Source organism: Lagenorhynchus albirostris, chromosome 7 (genome assembly GCF_949774975.1).
Source record: "Lagenorhynchus albirostris chromosome 7, mLagAlb1.1, whole genome shotgun sequence".
In the NCBI taxonomy this organism is placed as follows: domain Eukaryota; kingdom Metazoa; phylum Chordata; class Mammalia; order Artiodactyla; family Delphinidae; genus Lagenorhynchus; species Lagenorhynchus albirostris.
In genome coordinates, this window is record NC_083101.1 from 4,299,039 (window position 1) to 4,324,418 (window position 25,380).

The 25,380-nt window shown below is 51.8% G+C and overlaps 1 protein-coding gene across 1 annotated transcript in view; it reads right to left on the reverse strand.

Moving 5' to 3' along the window:
- Positions 1-5,715: 5,715 nt before the first annotated feature.
- CFAP77 (cilia and flagella associated protein 77) overlaps positions 5,716-25,380 on the reverse strand; it is a 136,959-nt gene continuing 117,294 nt past the window's right edge. Inside the window, exon 7 of the mRNA XM_060153281.1 lies at positions 5,716-6,517. Within this exon, the coding sequence (XP_060009264.1) occupies positions 6,395-6,517 (123 nt within the window). The 3' untranslated portion in view covers positions 5,716-6,394. The remainder of the gene's footprint in view (positions 6,518-25,380) is intronic.

The following is a 25,380-nucleotide window of genomic DNA, read 5'->3' on the forward strand; positions in this document are numbered from 1 at the left end:
CCCTCAGAAGGCCTGGGCTCTGGCCCCGCTTCCACTCTGGGCAGCTCATCTCTCTTGCCTGGACCTCAGCTTTCCCTTTGGTCCAAAGACATTAACATCAGAGGTTTGTAGTGAGAGGCAAGGATAGGAGAGGCCCATGCCGGCTATGATGTGGCCGCTGCCTATAGAATCCACGTCCTTCATGCTCTACCTGGGGTTCTCGGCTTGGGTTTGACTTTGGGTCAGTGCCTGGGCCAATGGCTGATCGATGGTTCTCAGCGACTTTCTTACCCCACTGCCCCGAGCGTGGAAAAGGCCTTCTTTGGGCCGGTTTTGCTCCCTGGCTTAGCAGGCAGAGCCACGTGAGCAGATGTGCTCAAAGCTTTTCGAGAATGGTCCTGAGGTCTTCTTCTCTGCTCCTGGAGGATTGTAGCGTGAGTGCTGTCATCACGGTTCTGAGTAGCTGGGGCCGGGGCAGTGTAACGCCGGTGGGGTGGGGTGGCCAAGGATATGGACTCCAGAATCCGCTAGGCTTGAAGTCGACTCCTGGCCCTAGAATCCGGGGCTGGGGCTAAGGTGAGGCAGGTGAGGTGAGGCATACAAGTCCCTATTGTACCTGTTGCTGTTTTGTCCATCAGGGATTTTTCAATTTTGATGTTAAAATATTACATTAAAATATTGTTTGTCTTGGTTCCTGAGTTTGGGGGGCGGTCAGAAGGTTTGTACCTTAGGCCAGGGCCTTGTCTGCCTCACCATAGTCCCAGCCCTGCTCTGTGACCTTGAGCAGACGCTTCCTGGGCCATGTGTTCTTCGGCTGTAAGATGGGGGTGATGTCGCCCACTTCACATGGTCACTGGGAGGACTCTGCACGTGGCCGGGGTCCTGGAGAATACCAGTTATGCATCTCACATCACGACTATGGAGAACAATAGGCAGAGCTCTTCCTCTGGCCGGTTAGGGCCCCCACTGGGGAAGTCAGGTCCCCATCCCCCCACCCCGCCCTGCGCTTTGCTCTGGGCCTTCCTACAAAACCGGTTTGTGACATGGAGGGGACAAGGGATTCGGCTGTTGCGGGCCAAGCTTGGGTGCTAATGCAAACAGATGGGCCAGACAAGGATTTGGACAGTTTGTGGGTTTCAAGGTCATGCTGTTCTCAGTCATTTTTGTTGGTTTAGCTCAAAACCCCATGGAGCTCCTGAAACCAGAAAGAGAAGATATTCTTTCTTTTCCTCTATTCTCCCCTCCCTCCCTCCCTCCCTTCCTTCCTCCCCTGTAAACATGCAGTCTGTCCTGCACAGTGTTCCCTGGGCTAGAGGCTGGTGACGTCACGGGGGGTATGACAGGATGGACCTGCATGCATGGATCTCACAGAGTGCAGCAACGTCCACCAACCTAAATTCCCCTTCCGAGATAGTTCCCATTTGTGAATTCAAGTTTATGTTTGCCCTCATTCAGTTCTAGGAGCCTGTCTAAAAAGCCAACCTCGTGGTTTTTTTTTTTTTCTTTTAATGATTTCAAGCATCAAAGGGTTTCCCAAGTAAAAAGAAATGCAGCGGAAAGACTGTTTTGGTCAAGAAGGATAAATGCCAGAGAATGTTTTTGATTGGAAACACAGACCTGTGTGACTGTCACGCAGGCCCACATTGGCGCCTGAGCTTCTGGTCTGCTTGCTGTCATGCATGTGTCCTTGCTCTAGACCCCCAAATCTGCGGTTCTAAACCATTGCTAGTTGGGGAGCTTGGATGAGTGAGCCAAAAAGCCAGGCCGTCTCTAACTGGATTCAGGGACCTCCCGGGACTGGCTTTGGGTTTCTGGCCTGTGAGCAGTGCTTTCTCTTCTGACTTGTAGAAGCCCCCTAGCAGGCAGAGATCAGACACCAATCACCATTCGCTCATTGCTACCATCCCTGATAAAAATCCTGCATGATGTCAGACTCCAGAACCCCCTCTCCTTTCTTCTGGCTGAGAAAATTGTTCGTTATCTGGTTATATCAGAGTGGGAGTGTGTGGCCAGGGGAGAACCGATGAGGTTTGGGCTCTAGTTTAAAAATCTGGAAATTGGGAGTTCCCTGGTTGTTCGGTGATTAGGAGTCGGTGCTTGCACTGCCGTGGCCTGGCTTCAATCTCTGGCCGGGGAACTAAGATCCCGGCTTGTGGCCAAAAAAAAAAGAAAGAAAAGATAAAAGAGACTGGAAATAGACTGAAGTCAGTGGGCGTTCGGCAGGAAAAGAAAGCTGGACCTACCAGCCAAGGGGTCTGCTCTGGTCCTAGTTTGTCTGCTGAGGAACGGCATCCCTCTTCTTCTCTGGAAGGACTAGACATGTCCTCAAGCCCCCCCAGCTTCGTGAGTCCTGTTTCCAAAGGCTCCGTCTCAGCACCCCAGGCCCGCGCTTGCCCCCCCACTCCTGCCAAGTGCGCAGCAACACGGGCACTGTCTTCCTCCACCTCCAAGGGAACTTCTGAGAATTTCAAGCTGACCAGCTGTGGGTCCAGACCAGCTGCCTCCTTGTGGTTCGTGAGGACAGTACACATGGGCCTCTTTGTTTGGTTAAACCTCTGGTGGGGTTTGGCCAAGAAACCCGACCAGGAGGTAGAATGTTCCCAAATGCCAACCAGCAGGGAAATGAACAAAAACAGGGGCTCAAGGCCGTATCTCTGGCGACAGCCGTGCTCACGTGGCATTTGTCGGCAGGTGATTAGGACGACTTGGGATGGAAAGCTAAGCCTTCCCCCCCATTTCCGCCCACCTTTAATTGAGGAGTGGTTTGAAGGGACAGGCTCTGGAACACATAGTGGACCAGTCACTAGCCTGGGGCCGGCTTACTGAGTGAACTCAGGCCTCCTCTGACATCTCTTTTCCATCTGTGGAGTGGGGACGATGGTGGTGCAGGGAGGTTAGCAGATGGTCCCTAAGGCCCCTGCAGGCTGGAACCTTTGGGGACTCTACCCTGGGTCAGGAAGGATAGTCAGGGACTCCAGCTGTGCCGGGCGACCCCCCAGCCAGGGTCAGTGTGAGTCAGGACAGGCGTTTGGCCGATGTGACAGGATACCCGAGAAGGCGGAATCAGACCAGAATCGGACCTGGGGCTTTGTGGAGGCACAAATAATTAATGAGGAGGGAAGGACCCAGCTGGGGGAGGGAAGGAGGCCGGGAGGGAAGGGCCAGGCACCTCCTTGGCCTCATACTCAGACTTGCCAGAGGGTGGCGCTGTAGGACAAGCAGCTGAGGAAACCTGCTGAGAGCCACCCCAGCGTGGCCCGGGAGTACACAGAGGCTGGGGAGACTCCAGGAGAGGGTGCAGGTGTGTTCCCAGGGCATCTGTCACAACCCCCTCGAGTCCCACAGCGCGCGGTCTGCCTGCTTCTGAGGCAAGAAGCAATCGGATAGACAAAAGAGACGTCCCGGCACTTTTTCTGGCCAAGTCCATATTCTCCCCCTTGGCCCAGTCCTTGGAAAAGCAGGCCTGGAGGGACCACTGAGCAGTGGGGCACCTTGCTCGTTGCCATAGCAGAATCGCTCACTCTTCTGTGGATACAGCCTAACTTCAGGTCCTTCAGGAAATTCTGTGTCCTGACGTGTCACCCCCCCGCCCTTCCCACTGGGGATTTCAGAACAAAAGAGTGGGTTCAATTCCAAATATCTTGACCTTCTTGATGCATCTGGACACGAAGGCTTTGAGCATCCTGCCCTCTGCCCTGGATCCCTCACAGAGTTCCGGCTGTCCCTTTGCAGTGTGCTTTATTAAAAAGAAGAAAATAATAATTCGCATGCATCTATTGCTTAAACATGCCAGATCCTGTGCTAATCACATTATACACATTCTTTTTTTTTTTAATAAATGTATTTAATTATTATTATTTTTTATTTTTTGGCTGCGTTGGGTCTTCGTTGCTGTGCGGGCTTTCTCTAGTTGCGGCGAGCGGGGGCCACTCCTCGTTGCTGTGCGCATGCCTCTCATTGCGGTGGCTTCTTCCGCTGCAGAGCACGGGCTCTAGGCGCATGGGCCCCAGTAATTGTGGCTCGCGGGCTCTAGAGCGCAGGCCCAGTAGTTGTGGCGCACGGGCCTAGTTGCTCCGCGGCATGTGGGATCCTCCCGGACCAGGGCTCGAACCTGCGTCCCCTGCATTGGCAGACGGACTCCCAACCACTGTGCCACCAGGAAGCCCTATACACATTCTTTTTTTTTAATTATTTTATTATTTTTTATTTTTTTCCTATACACATTCTTGAATGTAATCATTATCTAATTTCACTTGATGAAAACTGTGGGTGTGTCAGGGTCCTGTTTCACAGATGAGGCACAGAGTGGTGAGGACACTTTCTTGGGGTCACACAGAAATTACTTAGTGGAGCTGGGTTTCATGCCCTTGAATGGCTGCCTGCTCAGTGGCCAGGCCCCTCAGGCTCGGCCCTGCTCCCTCACCGGGGTCGCTCCCCCCGGGGGTCAGAAGGCTGCAGGGTGGCTTTAACAAAGACCAGTAGGGATGCTTGTCTGGTTCGTGGGGTGGGAGGGGAATTTTAGGCCCTTAGGACGGGGTGGGGTCTGTCAAGGCCCCCCACTGAACCAGATTCCTGAGGGGGTTGGTAATGTGTGTGGCATTTTTATGGAATTAGCTTCTAAGGAGCTGCAGTGAGTGTGTGCGTTGGGAGTGGGGAGGCTGCTCAGGAAACTCACTCAGATCTGTGGTCACCAGACTCGGTGTGTCTCCCGGCCTAGGCTGATGACCAGACTCGGTGTGTCTCCCGGCCTAGGCTGATGGACGGTCCCCGCCAGGTCCTCAGCCTGTGGCTCAGGGACCACGGCAGACGTTCAGGCAGCGGGTCATTCCACAGGCCCTTAGGTCTGGGCCCTGGGCCCTTAGACGCCTGATCCCACGCCACTTACCTTCTAGAAGAGGAGACAGGCAATAAACAAGGGCTCATTGCTTTGCCGAGAATAACACAGGCTGGTGTGGGCTTAACTGAGGGTTACTCCAGGGAAGGCCCTTTGAGTGGGGGCTCGTTCATATCTTTTTGTTTTTCGGCCACACCGCACGGCTTGCGGGGTCTCAGTTCCCCGACCAGGGACTGAACCCAGGCCACGGCAGTGAAAGCCTGGAATCCTAACCACTAGGCCACCAGGGAACTCCCTGAGTGGGCGACTTGGCTTTTGAGCGATGATCTAAATGACAAGAAGGGGTGGGCTGGTGACAATCTGTGGAGAAGGGATTGTGGGCAGAAGCAGGAAGGTGGTTCAGGAACCTACTGCAGGTCTCCAGAGAGATGATGGGGGCTCGGAGAGACGGGATGAATCAGGGTATTCTTGGAAGTAATGTCGATGGGCTTGTTGATGGATTGGATGAGAGCGTGAAGGAAACAGAGTCGTGAAGGTTTTCGTCTTCAGCATCTGGGTGGTCTCAAGCATGAGATGGGAAAAAAGGAGGGAGAAGCGAGTTTGGCGGAAAGAAATCCAGAGTTTTGTCTTGGCTGTGTTGGATTGAGATGAATGCTGGGTGCTTGAGTGGAGACATCCGGGGAGCAGCTGGATAAATGAGTGTGGCATTCTAGGGAGGGCTGTGGGTTGAAGGTCAGCGATGGGCTTTGCACAGGTGCTGTCGCGATGTCTTGGAGGTCAGCTCCCTTAAAGAGTCTGAGGTCTGTTCTTACACTGCTCATAGGTTTACTAGCTTTCAAATAAAGGCACAGGAGGAAGATGACAAAGAGCACTTTTAATTTAAAATAGATCAGTATCTAATCTGGGGGAGAAGCCAAAGGACCTGCAGAAAGATTGACGTGCAAAGTGCCCCAGCCTGGGTGCTTTCAGCCCCGGAAGTCTCTCTCTTTCAGGAGGGGGCGGGGTGACCCTCCAAGGTCAGTGCCTGTGGGGGAGCCCATCTGGGCCCAGCACTGAGGAGGTGAGGGCCGCTCTGAGTAAGGAACGTGGGCTCTTCCTGCCCTCAAAGGTCCCAGAGAGATGGTATTGCCGTGGAGAGATATCAGGAATCCCAAAAGGAACCATTAAAACTCATGTTTGGAATATGAAAGGAGGGCTTTCAAAGCAGGGCGCTGTCACACTTTCTGCAGCAAATACATGCGTTGTTCTTAACACTTGAGGGCAGAGCCTCAGAATCGCCCCTTAGCCTGGAGTCTAAAATCTGCCTTGGATTTTGGGTTTCTCTTATCAGGTGAGGGCTTGAGAAGAGAGGGTGGGGGGCCTGCAGGAGGAGGGCGGTCCCTAAGTGGAGGCTCACTGGGGCTTAAGGGAAGCGAGTGTGGCTAACTAAAGAGGGGGCTCTTACCAAAAACGATCAAACTAAGACCTGAATCTGAGGCCCTGGCCGAGGCAGAGCCTGCAGAACAATGGGGGACTGTCTTATGTTAGTTGGGGCAAGAAAGGTGAGTCCTTCAGGGAATTTTCTACTGTGTCAAGAAGGCTTTAGGGGTGGGTGTAGTTGCCCATCCGCAGGGTTCCCTGGCGCACGGCACACTCTTCCCGGTGGGCTTTGAAGGCTCTCTGGCGATGGGCCTCGGTGGGGAAGGTATCGAGACGGGCGCCCACCTGTGGACAGAGGGAGAGCGGGTCAGTGGGCATGAGTGCTCGGGGGCTCGGCCTGGGGGCTCCCCTTCCTTCCCTGGCCCGCCCCCTACTTCCATCTTAGAGTAATAATAAAAATCGCCGTCAGAGGGAAAGAAGTGAAGGGAAAGTGCTGTCCTGGTGCTGTGGGGTAAAGTGAGGGGTGACATGGGACAGGGGTGCGAGAGCAGGGCTGCCCGGTGCCCTTGTTTGTCCTTTTGTCCAGCTCGTTGCCGGGACGACGTGTACATGATAAATATCGCCTGCCGGGGACTGGGGTCCCCCGTGCAGTGGGACCTCACAGCCAGCATCATCCTTCACGTGCTGATTCTCCACCATTAAAACCCCAAACAAGCCGCCCTCTCCAAGGGGGGGCTTCCTGGCATGGTTGGCGCTCCGTCACCGCGGGACCATCTGAGGCCACCCCGCACTCCAGGGGCCAGCACTCAGTTGCTCCAGAACCAGACCCGGATTCAAGGAGTGGGGGGGCCTCTGTCGTTAAAATTTTATGCAATCGGTATTTTGGCCTGCCCTTGCCTCTCAAGAAATGGTGGTGAGTGGAAACCTCTCCTGTCTCCTGGGTCTGTTACACCACCTCCAAATGCCAGAGAATTCCCGTAAAATGGCATTTCTCTTTTAGGATCACTAAGGGAGGCACGGGGTAGAAAGGGTTCAACCTTGCTTGTTTATTTATGCAGCTGTTCATTCATTCATTCACTCGCCCGTTCAAGCCACACGTATTAACTGAGCACAGCTCTGTGCCAGGCACTGGGGTACCGCAATGAATGCGAGGGACTCACTCTTCCCGGGGGGGGGGGGGCAGACGTGGGCGATGGTTACGCAGCTGTTTCATGAGAATCAGTGCAGTGATGGGGGCGTCAGTAGCACAGGTAGGTGGGTTTAACCCTCCCTGGAGGCAGGGGCCTCTCTGGGGAACAAGGGGAGGCTCGTAGGATGAGCAGGGCTTTCCCAGGCTAAGGAGGCCACCTGCGTGCTGGCCTTGGGGCGCCCCGCAGCTCAAGTCCACAAGGCGACATGGTGGCCCAGATGAGGGTCCGCAGGAGCAGCTGAAGGCTCTGCTTCAAGATACGGCAGCACCCATGGCCAGGATGGCCACAGGCTCTGGTGCAGGACCAGGCCGGGGGTGCCCTCACCACCAGGGGGGACGGGGTTAGCTGAGACCACAGAGCTGCAGGCAGCCTTCCCGTGATGAAAGGTGAGAGAAAAGAAAAACTGGGAGAGGGTAAGGTATTAAAAGGAAGTAGAGGGAAAACTTGTAGGGAACGTCTCTGTGCTCGGCCTCCCACACTCTGGCCCCCATGGGAGGAGCACAGGGGCCTGGGGGGAGGTCATGACCCTTAACCAGAGCTTGTGGCCCAAAGTGGTTTCCTGACAGCAGAAAACGCAGAGCTGACGTGGCCTCCTGGGTCCTGCATCTGCTGCCTCCCTCCAGACCCCATCAGACCCCCCCCCCACAGTCCAAGGTCTGGGCCACGGCTTAGGGTCAGTGAGACCCAGACCTCAGGTCCAGGGGGCCATGCTTGCCATCAGGGGAGAGTAGGCACATCAGGCCACAGGAGGGCACAACAGAATCCGACCTGACCATGTTCATTTTACAGGTGAGGAAACTGAGGCCCTGAGCAGAGTTTGGTCCAGGGTTGGCCCCAGAGGGAATCAGTGGCAGAGAAAATCTGCCTTAGCACCCACTCCCCACTCACTAACTCCTGGGCACTAAGTTCTAGACTCCTTCTGGAATATTCTGCCTTAGCTGCCACTCATGCTGTGTCAGGGGAGTGGGGGGACTCCCTGAACCTCCCTCATGGGGTGAAAAGGGGGTTGGGGGCTGCAAATGCTTATTAGAAACCCATAAAAAAATCAAATGGTGATAAGTAGATTGGGTTAGTTATTCCGGGACATAAAACTGCATCCTTCACTCTCTGGGGGGTGTGGAGACCCTGGAGACCCTGCAGAAAGCCAGGACCCTCTCCTCTGGGAAAATAAGTACCCACAAGTCCTAACGTACAAACAGCACAAGAGATTCATGGACCCTTTGCAAGTGTGGCGGCATTTCTGGGAGCCATCCCAGCTCCGGCCTCAGGTTTCGGGTTTCTGGGATATATGTCAGGATCATCTGGGGCTCTTGTCACCGGGGCAGGGCCTGAGGCCAAGCCCAAAGCTCCGAGACCACCCGGGAAGGCCCTTCCTACAGTCACCGAAGCCCCACCCAGACCCAGGCTCCATGCCTGGTGTCAGCTCATTTCAATCAATCATACCACGATCTTGTTCTCAGCTCAATCTCCAGTTGCAGAAAAATTGCCAAGTGGCCTCACAGAAGTTATTGAGAAGAGAGAAGTTCCAGTACACTGTGCAGGAGGAAAGCAGCCATAAACAAGAGGCCTTTTCCAAGGTACATCTTGTATCCCCTCCAGCAAGGGGTGGGGATTTTTACACAGTGACATGATTTTCCTGACACCCGTGCTTCCCGGAAGGCAGATAGAGATGCTCGGTGAGGCCTCCTGGGTACCCCGGCTGATTTAGATGCCCAGCCGCCTGGGCCTCTTAGACCTCCATGGTCATCTGTAGCATTCAGAGTGGCAATAGTTCTGTCCCTAGGGCCCGGCCACCAGTCGTTCTTAACAGGGAAGCACAGCTCTGCAAGACCACATCTCTGCAACTCTACACGTCCCGCTGTGGCTCTGGTAAAGGGTTGAATGGTGACCTCCCCCCAAAAGCTACATCCGCATTCTAACCCCGGAACCTGTGACTGTGACCTTGTTTGTAAAAAGGGTCTCTGTAGATGTAATTAAGGGTCTTGTGATGAGAACGGCCCGAATATTCAGGTGGGCTCTAAATCCAACGACAAGCATCCTTGTAAGAGACAGAAGACACAGACAGAGGAGAAGTCCACCCGACGACAGAGCCGTAGGTTGGAGTGACGCAGCCAGAGCTTGGGGACGCCAGGAGCCACCAGGAGCTGGAAAAGGCAAGAAAGCCTTCTCCCCTAGAACCTTCAGCGGCAGTGTGCCCCTGCTGACACCTGGATTTTGGAGTTCCGGCCTCCAGAGCTGTTGGAGAATAAATTTCTATTCTTTAAACCACTATGTGTTTGGTAGTTTTTTAGGGCAGCCTTGGGAAACAAATGCAGCCCTCAAGCCATTCCCTGAGTAGTTCAGCACGCAGGAATGCTGGGTGGTGCTGACGGTGGGTGGTGTTGATTTGGTGCTGACGGTGGGTGGTGTTGATGGCAGCAGGCTCAGAACTCACTCTCATCTCCTGAGGAGGTGAAGGACCCAGGCCGTAGGTCTGCTCAGCTTAGAGGTAATCAGGTTAAAACCAGCACACAAATAAAAGAGAACCCTTTTTTGCAATCTCCCATTACTTAGAAACTTTGTCAAGGAAGAAATATTCATTCATCCATCCGTCTGAAAAAGTATTTATTAAGCACCTGTGTGCCAGGGATGGGGAAGAGCCACCCCCTTTGTACTTTGGCATAGTCCCAGCTCCATTTTCCCCTGGTTTTCCAAAGGGGTGTTTTGGGCATAGGAGGTTCACCCCAGTGACTGACCACACACATTCTGACACCTACTGTGTTCTCAGCAGCGCTGGGCTGACGTGCGGGAGGCCAGCGTGTCTTATGTGGTCTCTGATGTCGCTGGAGTCCCATTCCTGCTGGACTCTTGCGGAGTTAAGTCATCCCGGGGGTGGATCCAGGGGAGCTTATGTGAGTGTCCAGCCCCAGAGCCCTAAGAGGTGGGGTCTGCACCTGCCCTGTTCCCTGAGGACAGCCAGTGCCTGACATGGGGCCTGGCATTCAGGAAGTGTTGAAACAAAGTTGGAAAAGTGAACAAATGAGTGAATGAATGAATGAGACAGTGAAGGAAGGAGGAGGGCAGAACTCACCTGGCCTCAGGTGGTCAAGGAAGGCTTCTCAGGCCAGGTGGGCCTGGAAGGATTGGGATGAGGGAGGTGGAAGGGAGGTACGGCAGGGGAAGTGGTGTCAGCAGAAGGAGAAGAGGGGTCGTGTGTGAATCTGGAGGTGAAAACGGAAGGAGATGCTTAGTTGCTGGGGCTGGTCGACTCTCCTGAGAGCTAACTCAAGCAAGAGCTTACCCCCTGCGCTCATGAGATTGTCCTTTAGAAAGAGAAGGGAAAGGGGCCCTATTCTGTACCCATGAAATCCGCAGAGCCCCAAGCAGAACATGGGAGTCCACGGAGAGGGGCGTTCCAGCTTTCAGAATGCCAAGAAGCAGGCGCCCTTCTGCCGCATTTGTTCCGGAGGCTGGCGACTGGGACCCTCAGGCTGTTACAGTAACAGACCTGCCGTTTGTCAGGGGCAGTGCACTTATTTCACACAAGCCGCAGAGTATCCAGACGTTATCTCCATTTTACAGATGGGGAAACAGGGGCCCCAAAAGGTTAAGTCACTTGCCCCAGGTCTCAGAGAACCAGAGCCGTGGGACTCCTGGCCCCAGATCTTTACCGATAATCTCCACTCTCTTAATAAATGCTCAGGAAATGAGGCAAGTGAGAGGCACTGCTGGGAACGGTGTGGCTCCCATCCTGCACGCACGCATGCACGCACGCACACACGCACGCACGCACGCACGCTCTCTCCTCCTAAAATAGCGGCTCAGCCAGAGATGAGGGTCCTAATTACAAGTCAGGCCTCAAGCGCTTGTGGTCTCGACCCTGTGGACCCCCGGAGTCAAAGGATGAAGAGCTGTGGAGCAAAGAATTCCTTCTGAGATGCTTCTAAATTAAGCCATCTGCAGTCTGTCTCCGCCTGGAGCTAAGAAATTGTAACGGCTTTGGCAGGAGACAGCTCTGCTGAATGGAGCTGAGTCGCTCTTAGGTCAGTGCAGGTAAATAAGAGGTGAGCGCCACCGGCCCACCAGCAGCCCTGGGAGCAGGACGGGCGGGGTGGCGAAGTGCAGACCGGGTGCCCGCACTGCACAGTACACCCTGGGGATACGCTGGTGAATAAGGCAGACCCACACGGGCCCTGCAAGATGGCCTGGGAGGAGGTGGCCGCTGGACACGTTAGACGTGTAATTGTTGAATGGTAATTTAGTAGGACTGTGGACTGGGGAATTCTAACTCCATCCGGGGCGCAGGAAGTTCTTTCTGGAGAGGATGGGAGAGCTCTCCGGGGGAAGAGGAAGGCAAAAATGTCCTAGATGGGAGGGAACAGCCCAAACCCTGAGCAAACTTGGGCAAATGGCAGGGAATGAAAGCCAGTCAGTGTGACTGGGGGACAAAGATGAGGAACGAGAGGGGGTGGGCGACTGGCACGCCTTAAAAAAGATTTGCATCCAGCACTCGCCCTAGGGTCGCAATCCCCTCCCTGGATAACACGCTTTGCCTCTCTGCAGCCAGACTGGAATAAAAGAAGAGTCCCAGAAACCTGGGGTTGGGAGAGACCTCGGAGATCACTGAATCCAACTCTCCCATGATACAGATGGAAAACCCAAGACCCAAAGGTGGGAAGCGATTCTCCCAGGGTCTCCGTGGTCCCGGGCAGAGCTGACACTAGCATTGCCTTTTCCTGAGGTCCACGCCCTGCCCACTGTGGGCCGCACGCCGCCTCAGGGGATCTAGGTTCCTGGATCCCAGTTCCCAATTCATCGGAAAGCATCTGTGCTTTTCTGTTCTACTTAAAACGAGCCAACTTTTCATCTGATTGATGCCCTTAATGGTGCCTTTGACATTTCATTAATTTTGCTCTTGACTTCCTGGTTTCCTTCTTTGAAGTTTCTCTGTTGTTCTTTTTCTAGCATCTAGAGTTGTCTGCTTAGCTATAATTACCTTTTAATCTTTCTTCTTTTTTTTCTAGTATTAACATTTATACAACATAGCATTGGCAACTGTGTTTCCCTCTACATTTTCTTTTATCTCATCTCACAAGTTTTGAGTTACCTTTATTTTTGTTCGGTTCTCTTTTCATCTAATCTCTATCAAATTTCTGTTTGGATTTCTTCTTTGGTCCTGAAGTTATTTATAAATATGGTTTTAAATTTCCAGGCAATTTTGTTAGTTACGTTGGTGACCGATTTCTGATTTAATTTCTTTGGTGCCAAAGTGATCTGCGTGAATCAGACCTTTTGGTATTTGTTGAGTTTTTATGCTTGTTTGAGAAGTCTGATCCACTTTTGACAGAAAATCGCTGCGTGGAATAAACTGGTGCCGCTATAGAGAAGGTGCCCATGTGATCTGGGTTAGGGGATAAGGTGTGACCCTTGCCCTTTCATCTATGTGCTCATTATTTCACTTATTGAATACTTACTGAGTACCCACTGTGTACCAGACTGTACACTAGGTACCATGATTCAGGGAGAATTTAGAAAGCCTCTACTGTCATAGAACCAGGAAACTAGTAATAAAAGTATGATCACACAACTAATTATTCGCTTATAGTTGTGCTAACTATTTATTTATTTCTTTGGCGGTGTGGGATCTTAGTTCCCCGACCAGGGATTGAACCCTCACCCCCTGCAGTGGAAGCACTGAGTCTTAACCACTAGACCGCCAGGAAAGTCCAGTTGTGCTGACTATTAAAAGAAGTACCAGATTCTGTAAGAGCTTATAATACAGAGAATTAAAAACTCAGACTTTGGGGCCAGAGGAGACTTCCCGAGGAAATAACATAGAAGCAGAGACTTGAAGGATAAGGTGGGGATGAGGTGAGGGTGAAAGGGGTGCTGCAGTCCCACGGCGACCAAAAAAAAACAGGCAGAAGGGATGAACAGGGCAGGTCACGGAGGGGAAGTCTGAAGGCCAGCAAACACGGGGAAAGGGGCTCAGCCTAAAGTATGTGATCAGGGAACAAAGCAAGAAATACCATTTCTCGCCCGTCAGATTGGTAATAATAGTCATAAGTCCGACAGTAGAAATGGGAACTTTCATACACTGTTAGTGACGGTGCTCATTGGTACAACCACTTGGAGAGAGACTTGGCTTTAGCTAGAAAGGCTGGAGCCTATGAACCCACGAGTCCATGTTTAGGTACATACCCTGGAGAGACCTTCAAAAAGGTCCACCAAGCGATGTTTACAAGAATCCTCGTTATAACATGATACAAAATCCTGGAAACGACCACATGCCCATCAGTGGGGACTGGATATACGAAGGTGGTGAATTCATGCAGTGGAATAATCGGCATCAGTTAACATGACCGCTCTAGAGAGGGCCTGTCCGACAAAAATGAACAATTCAGTCGCTCTGTCACGCAAACCGCGTTCCAGGGGCTTCATAAGCCCGTGTGCCCACGTGGGCTACTGCATTGAGCAGGGCAGCTGCAGAACACGCCCATCGTCACAGAAAGTTCTGTGGAACAGGGCTGCTCCAGGCCCAGCTGAGCCGAAAACACAATGTTGCATGGGAAAATTTCATTTACAGATGGAACGTAAGTATGATGCCATTTACGTGAAAAACGTAAAACCTACAAAACGATCCCCTGTGTTGTGCAAGCCTGTGCATGAACCTAGTTAAACGGAAAAAAAATGGGAGGAAAGAACGTGCCCAGAAGTCATGCCTGGCATTGCCTCTGGGAGGGAGGGGGTGACAACAGGGAAGCAGAGGGTGCTTGGGTTTTATCTGTAAGGGAGTATTGCCTTTTTGTCTTTTTAAGATGAAAACACAAGAGGTGATTTTCAAACTGCGTTTTGGAGAAGTGACACAGGGCCAGAGGTCTCTCCCCCCACACACCTGCAATTGAGAAACAGTTCCTCTGTTTTACGAGAGCTGTTTGTTGGAGATTTGTGTTTGATTCCATTTGAATCCGGAGTTTTGCTGCCAAAAGGAGTGTCACCACCAGTGGCGTGTGACTTTGGCTGTGCCCCCCAGCGGGAGGAACCCACCCACCAGTCGGGTCCACAAACTGAGCAGCTTTCCCACGATCCTCCCGACGGGGCAGCCGGGCCAGCTGCTATCCAGACGTCTCTCATGAGCCTCACCGTGGCCCCCCGACTGGACCCCAAGCCCTCCAGTGCCAAGTCTGGGGGCCGAGAAGGCAAAAAGGTAGGACCTGAGGAAAAAATAGCCGGATTAAAAAAAAAAAAAAATCTTCCAAAGAGCTAAAAAAAAAAAAAAAAAATGACAGCTATAGAGATTTTAGTTTAGTTTTTTTTTAAGTGACAACCGCTCAGGTGACTGGGAGAGATTTTGCTTTAAAAGATTGAGGGGCTGTCTCCTCTAATGAGAGGTACTTGAAAATTATGGATCAGTCCCAGGTCAGTAATTTCTGCCAAGCTCGGGCAGCTGGAGGTCAGAGGCCCCGTAGAACACAAATCCATGCAGGATGTCGGCGGGCACGGTGGGTCCTGGGCTCTGATGTAGCAGGTCTGTCGTGTAAGTAATTAACGAGGGTGGCAGTCTCTCCTGAGACATCTGGTCCCCTAAATTGTTATTCTGCTACCGGCTCCAATTTCTCTGTGGTCCAAAAATAGATGCAGCAAGGACACAGGGCCTGACCCGCCCTGCTGACACATGCTGTGTTTTCAAAGAACATCCAAACCCGGGCTTAGAAAAACAAACATCCTGCCTGCCCACAAGGTCTAACGTGGGACCTCGGGGTACCGTGTCAGGTGAAGGGGGGAGAGTGACGGCCCCCCAGGTGAGGGCTGGGGGTACCACCCTCACTTGACAAGAGAGGAAACTGATTCTCAGGATGGTTAAGACACTGGCTCAAGGAGACCCAGCTACCAAGCGGCAAAGCCAGACCTGGGAACCAGGTTTCTGCTCCACTGACTGTGGAGTTCTTGAGGCTTACTGCGGCAGAAGAAAAGAGAGTCATGCGTGTCTTTGAACATAAGAATCGTTTTGCTATTTCTCGAAGCCAAACAGTATCTCTAGATCATTCCCAAGGATTAGCTAAGGCTAGTCAGCGGCAGTTGAGATCAAAATTGAACAGTGAACCTGCTTGCCAGATGCTGGTAGATAAATAATAGGGTAATACCAAGGCGGGGTGTTTTGGATTTTCCAAAAAACTCCAGGTTGGTGCCCACCTCTGCTTCTTCAGTGTCTACGTTAAATAGGCTGCAGGTAAGCGAGAGTCATAACAGCTCACTGGGGAGGCTGGGGACACACAAGACCCTCCCTCACCATCTGAGGCTATTTCTCGGTGCCAATTATCCCCCTGTTCGAGGCTCCAACGACAGAATCTGGGCGATGAGTACTCGTCTGACTCAGGTGGGCTATTTTTTTTCAAGTTTTTTTTTTTTTTTTTAAACAGCTCTGCTGAGATAAAATTTACCCTTTTAAAGTGTATAAATCTTTGCTGTACATCCGAAACTAACAGAACATTGTAAATCAAGTATACTCCAATATAAAATAAAAATTAAGTTAAAATTTAAAAAAAGGAAAAAGAAAAAAGTTTTCTTCCAAAAAACGAAGTGCAAAAATCAATGATTTTTAATATATTCATAGGGTTGTGTAAACACCCGCATAATCTAAGTTTAGAAGATTTTCATAATCCCCCAAAGAAACCTTGTACCCTTTGGAATCACTCCCCATTTCCCTCCTCCTGGCCCCTGGCAGCAATTATTCTACTTTTTATCTCTGGATTTGCCTGTTCTGGACATTTCCTAATGATGAAATCATACAGTGCATGGTCTTTGGTGACTGACTTCTTTCACTCAGCATAACACATCCTCAAGGTCCATCCATGCTGTAGCGTGTTTCACTATTTAATTCCTTTTTATTGCTGAGTAATATTCTACTGTACGGTCTACCGCATTTTGTTTATCCATTCATCAGTTGATGGACATTTGGGTTATTTCCCCTTTTTGGCTATTATGAATAACGATGCTAGGGACATTCGTGTACAGGTTTTTGCATGGATGTGTGTTTTCATTTCTCTTGAGTATACACCTAAGAGCAGAATTGCTGGGTCACATGGAAACTCTGGGTTTAGCCTTTTGGGGAACTGTCACAGTGTTTTCCAAAGTGGCTGCACAATTTTTTAATTCTCACCAGCAGTGTATTAGTGTTCTGATTTCTGTGTCCTTGCAAACACTTGTTATTGTCTTTTTTTTTATTACAGCCATCCTAGTTCTTGGGTACGAAGCCGTATCTCACTGAGGTTTTTTCATCCCCCTAATGACTGATGACTTTGGGCATCTTCCATGTGTGTATTGATGATTTGTGTCCATCTTCTTTGGAGAAATATCTATTCATGTCCTTTGACCACTTAAAAATGTGGGTTACCTTTTCATTACTGAGTTGTAAGAGTAATATTTATATTCATAGATGCAAGTCCCTTATGGGATATCTGATTTGCAAATATTTTCTCCTCTTCTGGGGGTTGTCTTTTCACTTTCTTGATAGCATCATTTGAAGCACCGAAGGTTTTCATTTTGATGAAGTCCAATGTATCTATTTTCCTTTGGTGGATTATATTTTATTTCCTTTTATATAAAAATCATCTTGATGTAGCATAAAAAGGCAAGGACTTTTAGGATCCTTAGCAGTTTATTTAAATGGTCCCTCTAGGGCAGGGATGGCAAGTAGGCTGCCCTTCCCGTGATGGTGGCTGATGCCCATGTTCTGTCATAAAATATTCTCAGGCTGAATCTAGGCTCATGAAAAAGTATTCGGTGATTGATTAGCAAGGTCTGCCATGGGCGTGGAAGGGAGAGGGTGCCCCGTATTTGCTCTAAGAGGATCAGAACAGAGTCTCCCACGGTAACAAGGAGGAACAAAGACTCAGAACCCCTGGGAGAAGACATCCATGGGTTCACCTGCCCTTAACTGTCTCTCTCCCTCTTCGGGCAACCTCGGGGCACCCTCACCTGGGAAGACCAGTGGGTAGGTTAGAGTGAGGGGAGAACACAGGGAATGAAAGAGGGGAGTTGGAGCCGCCAGCGTGGACTCCCTGGAGTCTTGTTATTTATAGAGCGGCCCCCATTTGGCGTGGGTGCAGGAGCCGGATAAAGACTAACACACGCTCCCATAGTCATCCCACAGGGGACGATAATACGTGCCACTTAGAAAAAATCGGTTCTGCTTTTTTAAAAACATTAAATCCTCATTTAGGATGCAGGGCAGAGAGAAAAACCTTGCTGGTGATGGCTTTCAATGGGGCCTGTAAGAAAAGAGTGAGTTCCCTGTGATGAGGTCTTGAGTGTAGCCCTAAAACCGTCCTCAGGACCACGTCTACCTCAGCCCATCCTTTTGCCCAGCACGTCCGGCCCTGGCTGGGCTGTCGCCCCCAGGTTCTGGGAGTCCACCGGCCTCGAGGCGCCTCCACCAGAGCTCCACCTGGGAGGCCCCGAAGCCGTCGAACCATCCGTCCTCCCTGCTTTGCATCCTGCGTTCTCTTTGAAACACCTCAGCCCGAGAAGGATGTCAAGCCAGTAGCTGGTGTGTGGGACCCAAATGCAACTAAGGGAGAGAAAGACCCCTTCCCGTTTCCCTGTCTCCACTTCAGAGCCCCGTCCAACACATACACACACACACACACACACACACACGCACACGCACACACACACGCACACGCACCCCAGGATGCAAATGATAACCGCACAGCCATCACTTGTGAAGCTTGACAGAAAATAATGAGAAACACTAAATCTTTTATAAGGTCAACACTCGCCTTAGCCGAGCAGCTGTCAAACAAGAAAAGAATTTAGCGCCGGAGCCACGAAACTTCCATCGGCTCATTAAGCCCAACAGGGCCCGGGCCTGGCGTGGCGGAGGAGACGCGGGGCCTTCCGTTTTGTGTCAGTAATTTGCAGTGGAGAAGGAAGAAGAAACAGCCAGCGCCAAAGGGGCCTGGGGGGCGGCTGGGGAATCGTTAGTGCGCCAGGAGCGGCCTCAGCTCCTAATTGGAAGCATTGGGCATTATCAACGGAGGATTTGCCTCAGTTCCCTGACAGCTCGTGGGCCCAAAATGATCGCCCACTTGTCAGTGTAAAAGACCATTAAAAACAAACCATTTTGATTTAATTGGAGGCGGTGCACCATGGGGCCGGGTGAGGACGCTCGGCAGGCCTGCTCACCCAAGCTGCGGCCCCTTCTCCCTCGGTGATGGGCCCGGGGGCTGGGCTGGGGGGAGTGTGTGTTTTTCCAGACTTTTCGGCTTTCAAAAACCGTCTGAGGAAGGAGTGAATGGGAGACAGGAGGAGGCTTCACAGCGAGGCAGCGAGGGCTGTTTTCAATGGGGTTGTCAGCAAAAGCACCGTGACAAGCGGAGCTGCCAGGAAGGGGTGGGGGAAGGTCTCCCCTTTCCTTTTCAGAGCCCAGATGATGGGCACCGGCTGGCATTATTCTTCTGGGAGGTGGCCCAGAGGCTTTCGGCTGGAGGGGCTCAGCCCGCGAGGGGGCAGTGGGCGGTTCCAGTGGGATGCTTCGCCCGCTCACCCCACTTAGAAATATCAGGGTATGGAGGGTCACGCTGGACTCTAAGCTCCGATGGACAGGAGGACTTCTTTTACTTTAATGGACTTCTCTTATTTTAAACTCAAGGAAGAGCTAAGGAGGGGGTTAGGGAAGGAGATGTGTTGATGGAGAACCTTTGTGAATGGGGTGGGCCCCAGAGGCTTGGGCGCTCACCCCATGGAGGCCGCAGTGATGATGGTGCCTGCTTGAGAACTCCTCATCGTCTCAGAAAGAAGAGGCCACTGGCTGTAAATATTAACCCAAACTCCCGATCCGGGCGGGGGCCTCCGAGCACACGGAGCATCTATCTGCTTGTAGCTTTTGAGTCAGAGGGTAGACTCCCCGACGCCGCGGACTCTATGTTCTCCATGTCGATACGCAGTATCGTGCTAGCTGTGGGTACTTGATAAATATTAATTGGTGCCTGCCAGACCTCAGAGAGGGCTATATATTTGTATATTAATCTCACCCCCGTCCCACAAGCGGCGATCTCATTTGCTGCCTACTGCTTCCCCGTCAAGACAATGCCTGCGGGAGCGCGCACGGCTCTGGAGAGCATCTTCGGCAGAGCGAGGGGGAGACGCACCAGCCGATCTCTTCATAAACTTCTACTGTTCATTGTGATGAAGGATCAAGCTGGGAGGAGACACCAGATCCCCGGCGAGCATCAAATTCCAGAGTTTCAAATTTTGCTGCTGAAGTTAGACAATGGGGATTCCTTAATTACTTTCTCTGGAAATTTACCTGACAGTGCTTTCCCAGGTAGCACAAGGTGGTTATCCAGGCGCACAGTTCCTCAGCTGACAGAGTCTTTGATTTTGTGCCTGGCTGCAAATTAAGTCCTTTGCTGAGCCGTCCGTGCAGTGCCCGTCAGTGCCGTATCGTTTATTCATTTTGGCTGTTGAACAACTCCTGTGTTGCTGCCAGGGAAGCCGGGGACATACTCGGCTGGGCCGTGTCCATGGCCCATTGGGGTGGGGTACACTGTGGTGGGGCTTGGTGTCGTCTTTCCCCTTTTCTCTTATTAGAATAATGAGCAGGAAGAATTTTTTTCCAGTATCCTTTAGGAAGGAGCAGACTCTTTCCGTGGTTGACAAGGCTGACCCTGTCAAGCCACAGATAGGGATATTAGAGTTAGGTGTCCTCAACTAGACAGCAAAGATGCTGATGCCACGTTCCAGACACTGTTCTGGGGAAATGCCAACAGACAGGGGACCTTACTCGACTGTTAGGGGCGCCCTGTGGACATTCAACAAATCCTGGGTGGATGGATGGATGGATGGAAGGTTTAGGAACCTGGGATAAGGCAACGGAGCCCTTAGAAACGCCTCTGAGATTCAAGCATCCTTAAAGATCCTCTCCATCTCCTTTGCTCAGCTAAATCTCTAAGTATCAATAGAAGAGGGGTTTTATTTTCTGCAATATTTGTACCCACAATTTCGTTCAAAAATATGTAGAAAGGCAGATCAAGTTGACAAATCTTCTGTGACTGTGGACAAAGGTAGAGAATGCATACCGGGTGGCAGAGGTCACAGCACCTGGGCAATCCACTGTCCCTGCAACACAGGGTCCCACCTATCGACATTCAGAACGCTGCCCCAAGGAACAATCCCGAACCTGGACACTGATGACAAAACAGTGTCTGACCTCAGGTATTTGCAGGGCTGTCGTTTAGAAGGGGAAGCACGTGGCTCCATGGGGCTCCAGAGGGAGAAACACAACCCTGAGGCAGAAGGTTGAAGAAGAGACAGGAGGCAGACTTGGACTGAGCTTGAGAAGGAAGCTGCTGTGGACTGAATCATGTCCCTCTAAAATGCAATGAGGGTGGGACCCCCATGATGGGATTAGCGCCGTTTTAGGAAGAGATATCAGAGAGCTTGCTTTCTCTCTCTCTGCCCAGTGAGGTCACAGCGAGAAGTGGCCATCTGTAAGCCAGGCCAGGATCATCATCAGATCCTGACCTGTTCAACAGACGACAGCTTGCCTCCAATAGGACGTTTCTTTCTGAAGCCCCCACCTGCTTTATGGCAAATGTATGACAGGGCACAGCCTGCGTTGGGGAACGTGTGCTTTAACCATATCTGTGTAGGAGGAATTGACATTGACCCAGGGAGCTGGAGAGCTGCTTGTTGAAAACGCAGGCTTGGTGGCTACCCCAGACCCACTGGATCGGGGTCCTGGGTGGGGCCCTGGAATCTGCATTTTAAACCTCTCCTCAGAGGACTCCAGGCACAGCCAAGTCTGAGAACCATTCATCTAGAGGAGCAGATGGCAAAGCCCCGTCCAACCCAGAGGCGTTACTGCTCCGTGACCTTCCCCTGGCCAGGCCCGAGCCAAGTGCTCTGCACGCACAGTTCACTTGATGCCCACTTTACAGATGCAGATGCAGAGGCAGGCCCGAGGCAGGATGGCACCTGGCGCATCTGTGTGGTTTACGAGCCCACAGGCTAGGCCCTCCTGCTGGGCTCTGTCTCTGCCTCAGGCCTTTTGATACAGCAAGCCTGACCCCCACCCCCCTCCATCAATGGCCTCTTTCCTCTTTAGCCTTGGGGCCAAGCTGCCATTTAAAAGATGCTCCGGGGTTTTGTCAAAGTCTAAAGGCTAGCGGGGCAGTGGCGAGTTTCGTTTACTGCGAGGGCTTAAGTCAGCCAGAGCAGGGCTGGCCACGACCCTCTGGACACCTATAAACACCCGAGCTCCTGACCGCCCTTCTCTTTCCTTCCCAGGTCCTGCATTTAGCCCCCACTGGCCCCTGACCTCAGTTGCAGGTCCTTGGTATTTATCGACTCTTCCAGGGCCTGAGGCCTGGAGGCAGCCAGCCAGAGGGCTCAGCCACCACCCGACACTTGTTAACTGTGACCCTTGGGGCGCGTGACTTGAAGCCTCCAAGCTTTGGTTTCTGTGAGCATTGACACCAAACGAGACCATCCATCGAGGCACCCAGCCTGGCCTCTGAGAGGCGCTTGGGATGTGTGAGCCGTCGGGTGTGGGTTTTGTGCTGTCATCTGGGGGCGCCGTCTTCTTGGACGCCCTTCCCTCTGCACCTCCAGCCAGTGGACTTTGGTCCAACTACCGACATTGTTTGCACTGCTAAGGCATCATTTCCCACGCTCTCTTTGAGGAGAAGAAGGGAAGAAGCCAAGAAAACATCCCCATCATCTTCCTTCCTCTCCGACGTGTTATGTTCTCTGATGCCCACGAGCTTTGCATCTCTGAGGGAAACCAGGGAGGCTCTGTGTGTTGCATGCGGCTTATAGATATGAGGATACCGGCCTCTGGATTCATCTCGCCTGCACTTCTGACAAACCTCAGTTTGAATAAACCTTGACTTTATCCAAGTAGATCATCGAGTGTTGTTTATCTGCGGGGCCCTCCTGCTGGCCACGTGCCAGGCGGCTCGGACCCCATCGCTCCTGCAGCCTCGGTGCCTGGTGACAGAGGCTGACAAGCGGGGACATGTGGAAACGAGGGAGACGTGGAGGAAGTCATTCCAGAGGTGGCAGACGTTAACCTGAACTCCTTCTTAAGCCCGGGAGATTCTCTTTAGATCATGGGGGATTTATTCTCTTGGGGATGAGCTGGGAGAAGCAGTTGGGGACCTGGCAAGTCCTATCAACTCCCAAAACTCAACATGAGATTCTAGCTATCTCCAGAGATTAGAAATAGATGCCTGATGTCAAAACAAGCCGTCTTAGTCTATTTTCTGGTTGATTTTCAACACGAAATTGGAAATATTTTCACACCCAGTGGGGGGTGAAGTGCTTTCTGGATTAAACTGAAAATTCCCAGGGGTGCCCGACAGATTATGGGGACAGCCAGGCTGGGGGTGCCCAGGTTGCAGGGCTGTTTTGTTACAAGTGCCAGCTCCCACATCCCACAGGATGCCTGCCACCTCCCTCCATGACCCGGGTTCCCTCGGACTTCAAGATTTCTCCAGCTGCACCAGAAACTTTGCCGCCATCTCCTCTCCCCACCCCACCCCGCTCCCCGGCCCCTTTTCCTCTTGTCCCCACCCCCAGAGCTTCAGCTCACTGGGATTTTGAGCAGCAATGTCACCTCGTGAGCAGGTGCCTAAAAATTCTGTCTCTCCGAGGTGCCGGATTATGTAAAACCAATTAAGCCCCTGCTTTTATTCCTTCGCGAGTCAGCCCTTCTGCATACTGATCTGACTTATTAAGGGAGGGGGGAATCTGTATTTAGGGAAGAAATGTCAAGAGCATCAGAGCCTCTGAATCATTCTTCCTATTGCCCCGTGTGCTCTCAGTGCCCTACACGGCAACCTGGGAAGATTCTTATTCTGAGGCAACAGACCGACGGGATTCTTAAAATACATCACTGGTGCAGGGACCTCAGGGAGGGGAGGGGCAGTCCATCTGGAATCTGCCCTTCCTGGGTCTGGAAGGAGTGACTTTGGGGCTTGAGACACCCGTGCAGAGAACGGTCCATCTTTATTTGAACCGTGCGGGCCCTTTGGAGAGGTGGCGGCAGCAGGGTGGACGGGCTGCGAGCCCGCCCTGGGGCTTTAACAGAGAGCTAACTTTCCAGCCAGCTATGATTTGTAAGAGAGCTTAAAGGTGGGAAAGAAAATCCTTTTCTTAGATTCACAGCTTTCACTAATCAGCTGCGTCTCTGGGCGTCACTGCTTGGCTGACTGCTGACGTTTTTTTCCCTACCGTCTCCTGTTCTATTAGTGAGTCAGGGGACCAGGAGACCCAAGGCAGGGTTAGTCTTCCACAAAGAGAGGAGTCTGATCCCAGCGTTCAGAGCACAAGAGCTTGTAAATCAAACTGTTAGCTTAATAGCTTGGGCCATTATTCTAAAGCAGTGGGGCTGAACCCAAAAGCCAAATGAAAATATAGTCAATTTGTTCATACTTTAGTGACTGAATGACTATGTAATGTCGGTGCGTATCGGGGCTGCAGAGGAAAGGTGAGGGCTTGCGGGGAGAGGAGGAGTGTTTGGGTTGAAGTGGAGACCCCGAGATGCTTGGGCAAACCCCCCTCTAAAATGGATCTTGGATCTCCAATTATAACATGGACTTGGCCATAGAGATCCAGACTCCGCAAGTCAGCCGCTTTCACGACTGGGGCTGAGCGCCAGCCTCTAACCTTTATGCCTGATGGAAACTGAACAGGAGAAACCAGGCTTGGCCGGCAGCACGGGGAGTGCTCGGTGAGTCGTAGGGAGGAACAGGGCTGAAAGGGGCTTGAGCACAGGGACAGGCACCCTGGGGAAGGATGTAGAGTCCCCATCCTTTAAAAACATTGAAAAAAAAAAAAAACCTTACTGGTTTTGTAAAAGTTACAGGAACTCATTATAAAAACGGAAACAATGCAGAGAAGAGCATCAGAGAAAGTAAAACAGTCTCCAGCTCACCCCAGGGATCCCAGCTGCCGCTACTCGGGGCCTCTCCTTCCGGACGTCTGTCCTGGAGCATAGACCCCCCTGTGTGGTGTACGTGTGCCTTCACGCAGACGGGGTCACGCAGCACAGGTTCTTTCCCCCAATAATATGTGGGGAAATTATTATGAAAGTGGGGAAAGATGATTAAAGTGTCGATAAGTACAGACTGAAGTCAATATTTTCAGTGGCTGTATAATATTTCATGACGTTGTATATTATCTCTGCGATATCTGTGTAATATCTCCCAACACGTACCCAAGCCATTACTTGCCTGCGATGTCCAGCCTTTCACCACCGTCAGTGCTGCTATAAATATTTAGGGGCACCCGCCCCTCTGTCTTTGGGCTGTTATCACTGGCAGTCTTTTTGTAAAGAGGGATAAACCGTCTGTTTTTCTTGATTTAATACCAGGAGACCATAGAATATATGGTTCTGATTGGGTCACTTTTGAGAGCAGAGGGGGTGCTGTTACTTAGTCTGCCTCCCAGCTAGACCCAAGGAGGGCTGTCCTGGGTGAGCTGGGAGGCCCTGTCCCCCCCCAACCCCAGCCGGGGACACAAAAGGCAGAACAGGGTGGACCAACCCGAGTCCTCATCGTGCTGTTGTGGTTCTCGTTGTGGGCAGCCATCCCCACCCCCGAACTCGGGGCTGCCAGCTCAGGTTGACGTCTCCCCAGCATTTCAGGCTGTGAGAACTGGACGCCTAGGGCTGGAGCTTCTCCAGACTTCCCCGTCTAGTGGTCCACCTGCTCAGTTACCTGTCTGCCCGTCCGTCTGTCCACCTCACTTGTTGCCTGTCGCCAGCAGCCCTACAGTAGTATATGGTCAGTGCTGAGAACAGGGTCTGACATAAAGGTGCTCAGAGATAAGATTTGTGAATGAATGAATGAATGAGTGAGTGAATGAATGAGTGAGTGAATGAATGAATGAATGAGTGAGTGAATGAATGATCACCAGGACCACCCTCGTGGCAGCTGCCACTTATTGGTAGCTTGATAAGGGTCAGGCGCTCTGCTAAACAATGTACACGCATTCTCATCAAACAGCCCTGCCAGGGGAGCCTCACTGGTC